We start from the raw sequence: 7251 nt of genomic DNA, 5'->3' as shown, positions 1-7251 counted from the left end.
GGGCACCTGGATGGGTCAGTCGGTTGAGCGTCCAGCTTTGGCTCAGGTCATGATCTCATGGTTTGTGGACTCGAGCCCTGCATCGGGCTCTGTGCTGACAGCTCAGAGCCTGGAACCTGCTTCAGATTCTGTACTTCCCTCTCTCTCTGACCCTCCTCTGCTAGCGCTATCTCTCTCTGTCTCTCAACAATAAATAACAAACATAAAAAAAAATTTTTTAATGACAAATAGATCTATCATATGATCCAGCAATTCCATTTCTGGGTATTTTTCTGAAAGAAACAAAAACATTAAATCAAAAATATATATGGCATGCCCCTATGTTCACTAAACCATTATTTACAATAGCAAAACATCAAAGCAACTTTTAGGGTCCACTGATGAATGAATTAATAAAGAAAATGTAATATATATAAAATGAGATATGATTTGGCCATAATAAAGAAAATACTGCCCTTTGCAACAACATGGATGGGCCTTGAAGGCATTATGCTAAGTGAATTAGGCCAAGACAGATAAAGACAAATACCATATGATCTCACTTACATGTAGCCTCTAAAATAAAAGATGAACTCATAGACACAAAGAACAGATTGGTGGTTGCCTAGAGTGGGGAGAGGAGAGGAAGGCAAAATGGATAACGATCATCAAATGATATAAATGTCCAGTTAGAAAACCAGTAAGTCCCGGGGATATAATGTACTACATGGTAACTATAGTTAATAATACTGTATTGTATATTTGAAAGTTGCTAGACAGTAAAGCATGGTGATGGATGTTAATTAGACTTACTGTCATAATCATTTCACAATATATACAAGTATCAAATCATCATGTTGTACACTTGAAACAAATATGTTATATGTCGATTGTATCTCAATAAAAAAGGAAGTTCAGGTTACACCAAGGGGCGCCTTGGTGGCTGAGTTGGTTAAGCAACCAATTCTTGATCTTGGCTCAGGTCATGGCCTCATGGTTCGTGGACTGAGCCCCACATCAGGATCTGTGCTGGTAGCATGAAGCCTGCTTGGGATTCTCTCTCTCTCTCTCTCTCTCTCTCTCTCTCTCTCTCTCTCTCTCTCTCTCTCTCTTTCTCTGCCTTTCCTCTGCTAGCTTGTTCTAATTCTCTTTCAAAATAAATAAATAAACTTTTTTTAACTTCTGCTGAGAGCTGCCTACAACAAACTCATTTCAACGTACATGTCCTGAATTGCTATGTAACCCCGTGCCCAGGCCAAATGGTGGAGACTCCAGGACAAAAACAGAGACGGTCCCCCAGGAGTCCATGGTTATAGCGATTTCTGCTCTTCTGCCTCTCCCACACTGAGTGCCTTAGGCATAATTAGCTCACAAATAGAAAAACAAATATACAACCCTTGCCATGCTCACACATTAAGAAGGAGAAAGGCAAAGGGCCGGCACTTTCTCTCACATCTCATAGGTCTTATGTTTCCCCCAGGATCAAGAGCGGGGGAGTATGCTGCACGGAAGTGTTCAGGAAAACTCTTCTCTGATAGAATCGGTAAAAATACAACTGCTGTGAGCTGGGGCTGAACTCGCTGCTCATAGCCTGCGGCCATGAAGAGCCCAATAAAGGCTGGAGCCCAAGAACACCATCCCAGATCCAAGGCTCCCTCTCTGGCACCCAGCCATGAAGCTCCTTTTTCCTATCTTTGCCGGCCTCATGCTACAGCACCAGGTGAACACAGGTAATGTGGAATCCTGGGACTCACAGGGGGCGGTGTGAGGAAGCAGGGATTTAGCTGGTCCATGACAAGGGACCCAAGTACTGTGATGGACGAGGTGCCCAAACAGGTGGCCAAAGAGTTTGCCTACAGCCTCCGTCACGCACCATCCCCCATGTACCCCCAGAGGCCCCAACCCTAGACTCTGTCTGACAGGTCTATCCAGGGAGCTACAGAGAAAGCAGGCTGTTTTCTGTGTAGATAAAGGCTGCCTTCCCGCCCTCTACATAGCTATCATCTGGGACTCAGCCAAGTCCACCTCGTTTTTGCTCTACTTCTAATTTAAACCACCTTTTGGAGCAAATGTTCCTACCAGTTTATACTTTGGTGTAATACGGAGTCAGTCCTTTCCCTTGGGCTCAAAAAATCTCCTCTAAGGATCCGGTAAATAGGACTATGTTCTCCATCTCAACGTTTTCAGGTGTGTAAAATGCCATTCCTTTTCTCAGACTTTTCTTCTCGGAAACTCCCAAATCACTCATCAGGGCATCTAGGAATACACTGTGGCAAAATGCGAAACCGGAGGACTGACTGTTGTTTTTGTTGTTTAAAGAGAAGCATTAAGACTTGTTTCAGAATACAACAATCACCCAGATATTTAGAACAATTGGCAATGGGTCAGGGAAGGGAAAGTGCAAGAATCAAGATATCTCTAATGTTTGTACCTTGGGACCTTAAGAGAAGAGTAATAACATAAGCAAGGGTGGCTGTGTCGTCTTGAGTGAAGTCATTTAGCCACTTCGAGCCTCAAATTCCACACGAGCATAGCAGGCTAATCAATACCACTGCCTGAGATATAGGAACTTTACTGTTTTAACTCTGGAGAGAAACGGTGTTGAAATGTATGTGAAGGTTCGGTGCTACATAAGCCTCTTATTATTTATGGAAAATCGGTTGAATTGTTAAGATTATAGAGCAAAGGGGAACTTCCTTGATTTAGGAAAAAAGCGAGACATTGGGGTGAAAAAAAATCAGCAGATGAAGATGAGGTTCTAAACTAAGCAGAGAGTGTAGGACTGTAGATAACCATGTGGGAGTTACTCTGGTAGAGAGGAGGCGAAGGCTTTGATAATGAATAAGAACTCTGAGGGACAGAATGCCCAGAGAGGCGGAAAATGGTAGAACACCGTGCCCCAGGAGCCACAGGCCAAGCAACTGCCAGGGACAGTGAAGTCATGGGCCACTGGGTTTGGCAAGAAGCCAGCTCTCCTGACCATCCTGCTGATTCTTTTGAAGTTCTTCCTTGGATTCGTTTTATGACAGATTTTGCTCTTGTTGGCATTTCCTAGGATCATGAGGAGCGATAGTGATGCTCTATAAGTGTCTAAGATGCTAAGTTGGAGGTCTAAAATCATAGCCTGAGGGCACCTGGGGGGCCCAGCCAGTTAAGCCTCTGACTCTTGGTTTCAGCTAAGGTCACGATCTCATGATTTGTGGGCTCAAGCAAGGAGCCTGCATGGGAGCCTGATCATGCTCTCTCTCTCCCAAATAAATAAACTTTAAAAATAAATTATAAATGAATAAATAAATAAATAAATCATATCCTAAAGCAAAAAAAAAAATGTGTTTCCTTTTTTCCCTTCCTCTATGTGCCCTAGATTTTAAAAAGAAAAAATTTTAATGTCTTTATTTTGAGAGACAGAGAGCAAGCAGGGGAGGGGCAGAGAGAGAGGAAGACACAGAATCCGAAGCAGGCTCCACGCTCTGAGTTGTCAGCACAGAGCCCCGACGTGGGGCTCAAACCCATGGACTGTGAGATCATGACCTTATCTGAAGTCAGACGCTTAACTGACTTAGCCACCCAGGCGCCCCAATGTGCCCTAGATTTTTAAAGTTACTCAATGAGGGGGGCTAGAGAGATTTATTTTGGATTTCAGGGGTGTAAAGAGACTTTCTTAGCCTGTCAGCTACTTCCACCAACATCCCTAGCACTGCACTTAAAATTTAGCATTAATAAGGGCACCTTTGGCTCAGGTCCTGATCTCATGGTTCATGAGTTTGAGCTCTGCATTGGGCTCTGTGCTGACAGCTCACAGTCTGGAGCCTGCTTTGGATTCTGCATCTCCTTCTCTCTGTGCCCCTCCCTTGCTCATGCTCCATCTCTCTCTCTTCCAAAAATAAAATTTTTAAAAAATACGACATTTTTTTTAAACTTAGCATTAATAAACACCCTCTTACTCTATTCCTCTCCCTCTGGCAGACTTAGCAACGTATCTAGCTAGTAACCTTAGCTCAATGGCTTTTTCTTTTCTTTGTGCAGAGTACTTTGGCTTGAGAAGATGTTTAATGGGTTTTGGGAGATGCAAAGACCACTGTGCCGCAGGTGAAAAAGAGATACAGACGTGCAAGAAGAAAAAATGTTGCGCTGGACCAAAAGTGGTTCAAATGATCAAAAACTACATGCAAAATGAAATGTCCCACACACTTGAAGCGAACTCCCAAGAACACCTACAAGCTACGAAGAATCCTGATGCTGTGATACAAACAAAATATCCTATCTTACCTCTTCTCCCCGCAACCAAAAGCGTCAGCCCTTTTGCCAGCGTCAACACCCTCCTCATCCCAAACGCCACCACTGTAGACTCTGCCACCACCAGCCCTACGATCTCATGGAAGTTCACAGACACTGCCACTTCTGCCAAGAGTGACACCACAGAAAGCAGTGATGTGGCCAGTGACTCCTCACCACCAACACCACCGCCTTAGACACTGTCAACCCCAGGACCGGAGCTGGAGGAAGTAGATGAGCAGATGAGTCTTTCCCTTAAAACACCAAGTTCCGGGGCGCCTGGGTGGCTCAGTTTTAGGTTAATCATCCGACTTCGGCTCAGGGCATGAGCTCACGGTTTGTGAGTTCGAGCCCCACATCAGGCTCTGTGCTGACAGCTCAGAGCCTAGAGCCTGCTTTGGATTCTGTGTCTCCCTCTCTCTCTGCCCCTCCCCTGCTCCCACTCTGTCTCTCTCTCTCTCAAAATAAATAAATATTTTTAAAAATTTTTTAAAAACACCAAGTTCCTCTGTCTTTGGTACCTGTAAAATGAAACATAGGACTGTTTCTTCAGTCATTAGTCATTCAATAAACACTGTTCAATCACCTACAGTTTACATAATGTTATCATTCTCATGGAAACCTCACAGAGAAAACAGAGCTGGAGGGGAATGGAATTTTCGTTTGCATGCCCAGGAGAAAGGGAGTGCTGAATTTGGCTCATGGATGCCCAGATTAGGCCTCTGTAGCAAGGATTTATGGTTCTCATAGGATGTACCTTTCCTGAGGTAACAGGACAAAAAACATCATCATTATTTTCTTTTTTCATAGATTTTTTAGAAAAGGCCCATATGCAAAACAGCATGCAGGCAGTCTAAGTCTACCTTCTTCACAGAAGAACATAACCTAAGTCATGGAGTCATTTAAGATAAAAATCTGGGGGAACAGGGGCAGGGAGGATGGGTAAGGGAGAAGGTGCATGATGTCTGACTCTGGGCCAAGGCATTTCAACAAGATTCCCAACGGGACGGACAGCAGACAGAGCGGTGATTCTAATAGATGACAGAAGACAGGCCACAGACAAAACCCGTATAGGTAACTGGGAATTTTCTGATAGCTCCATTTAAAAAAGTTAAAAGAAATAGATGTAATAAATGAATATTAATAATATTCTCTCTACTACAATAAATCTAAAACGTTCATTTCAACATAAAGTCAATATAAAAATTATTTCAGACTTTTTTTTACCAAGGCTTTGCTATCCCATATGTACATTACCATCACAGCACATTTCCGTTCATACTGGCCACATTCCAAGTGCTCAGAGTCCTGTGGCAACCGGATTGGACAGCATCAGGTTAGAGAAGGGGTTTTTTTTATGTTTTTTTTAATGTTTACTCATTTTTGAGAGACAGAGTGTGAGCAGGGGAGGGTCAGAGAGAGAGGGAGACACAGAACCTGAAGCAGGCTCCAGGCTCTGAGCTGTCAGCACAGAGCCCGATGCGGGGCTCAAACTCACAAACTGTGAGCTCGTGACCTGAACTGAAGTCGGATGCTTAACCGCCTGAGCCACCCAGGCGCCCCTCCCAGCTCGCTCTTCTCTCTCTCTCTAAGTAAATAAACTTTTTTTTAAAAAAGAGAGAGAGAGATTATAACCTTTTCTTCCTCCTTCCTGTGCTCCAGGTAAGATGACGTAGGAACTACAAGTACTTCTTAGAATGCCCTGAGCTTCTGTCCCCGGTCTGTCAGTCACTGGCTCCAGGCAAGGCGGAGCAGCCCTACTAGGATTTTTATACTCAGACCCAAGATCTCAGTTGATATCAATTGTGGTCAGATATGACTGTTTCTTGTTAGTGATGAGAATAAGGCCCACAAAATGCATAGTAGAAGGCAACAAGCAAGGAAAGATTACTAAATTGTTATCAAGTATTTGGATTTTTGCACACAAACTGGCTTTGAGTTTACTAATAAATCAAAACTTGCTATGGCAGGGGTGGGGTCACAGATGGCTCAGTTGGTTGAGTGTCCAACTCGTGATTTCAGCTCAGGTTGTGATTTCAGCTCAGGTCATGATCTCATGGTTCATGGGATTGAGCCCCACGTCGGGCTCTGCGCTGCCAGTGTAGAGCTTGCTTGGGATTCTCTGCCACTTTCTCTGCCCCTCCCCAGCTTGTGCTCTTTCTCTCTCAAAATAAATGCATAAACATTTTTTTAATTGCTATGAGAGAGAGGGGAGTCCCTTTGTGCTCAGTGTCCTGTGTACACACGTTGCAAGCCATGAGGCTGACTTCCAATTCCACTCTACTAGATGAATGGATCACAGCAGTTACCACAGCTGCTGGGACAGCTCCAATTGGTCATCTAGTTTATGAAAGATTCTATGTTAAAACCGCTGCAGCAAAGTTATGGTAAGCTTTCACATCCAGAAAGACAAACCCAAAATAGTACATGCTTTTGACATGGAGGATTTGGGAGATAAGGCTGTGCACAGTCATTACTGAAGGTCTGGAAAGTTCCCATTCTGTGATGGAGCTCACACAAAACATAACAAAGCAGCGCACCTGGGTGGCTCAGTCTGCTAAGCAGCCAACTTCAGCTCAGGTCATCATCTCACAGTTAGTGGGTTCGAGCCCCGTGTCAGGTTCTGTGCTAACAGCTCAGAGCCAGGAATCTGTTTCAGATTCTTTGTCTCCCACTCTCTCTGCCCCTCCCCCACTCATGCTGTGTCTCTCTCTGTCTCAAAAATAAATAAACTATAAAAAAAGTTTAAAAGAACATAACAGGGGGAGGAGCCAAGATGGCAGAGAGGAAGGAGCTCTGTAAACTTCGTCTGCCCCATCGATCGAACTGAGAAGGACGTTACTCTCATCTGCAAGAGCGGAAGGAGAAAATACGGACTCCAGAAGGAAGAGAACCTGAAGGATACATGAGTGAGATTGGAAACTGGGGAGATTGGAAAACAGGCCAGCCCGAGACGGGCAGGGGAGGTGGCAGCCCCAGCCCAATGCGGGGCAAGCG

At 44.4% G+C, this 7251-nt stretch overlaps 1 protein-coding gene and 1 pseudogene across 1 annotated transcript; both read left to right on the top strand.

Moving 5' to 3' along the window:
• The first annotated feature begins 1638 nt into the window (after positions 1-1638).
• On the top strand, positions 1639-4593 carry DEFB129 (defensin beta 129). Its single transcript, XM_029919152.1, has 2 exons — positions 1639-1709; positions 4006-4593. The coding sequence occupies exons 1-2, from the start codon at positions 1652-1654 to the stop codon at positions 4449-4451; spliced, it is 504 nt and encodes a 167-aa protein (XP_029775012.1). The 5' UTR covers positions 1639-1651; the 3' UTR covers positions 4452-4593.
• A 1917-nt stretch (positions 4594-6510) lies between these two features.
• LOC115274517 overlaps positions 6511-7251 on the top strand; it is a 2792-nt pseudogene continuing 2051 nt past the window's right edge.

This window comes from Suricata suricatta, chromosome 12, assembly GCF_006229205.1.
Source record: "Suricata suricatta isolate VVHF042 chromosome 12, meerkat_22Aug2017_6uvM2_HiC, whole genome shotgun sequence".
Taxonomy (NCBI): Eukaryota; Metazoa; Chordata; class Mammalia; order Carnivora; family Herpestidae; genus Suricata; species Suricata suricatta.
Note: the sequence above shows the minus strand (reverse complement) of the source record. Positions and strands in the feature narration are given on the sequence as shown.

Coding starts and splice junctions, on each gene's coding strand:
- DEFB129 (XM_029919152.1), top strand. CDS start 1,652: ATGAAGCTCCTTTTTCCTATCTTTGCCGGCCTCATGCTACAGCACCAG. Junction 1,710..4,005: donor ACAGCACCAGGTGAACACAG/GTAATGTGGAAT, acceptor TTCTTTGTGCAG/AGTACTTTGGCTTGAGAAGA.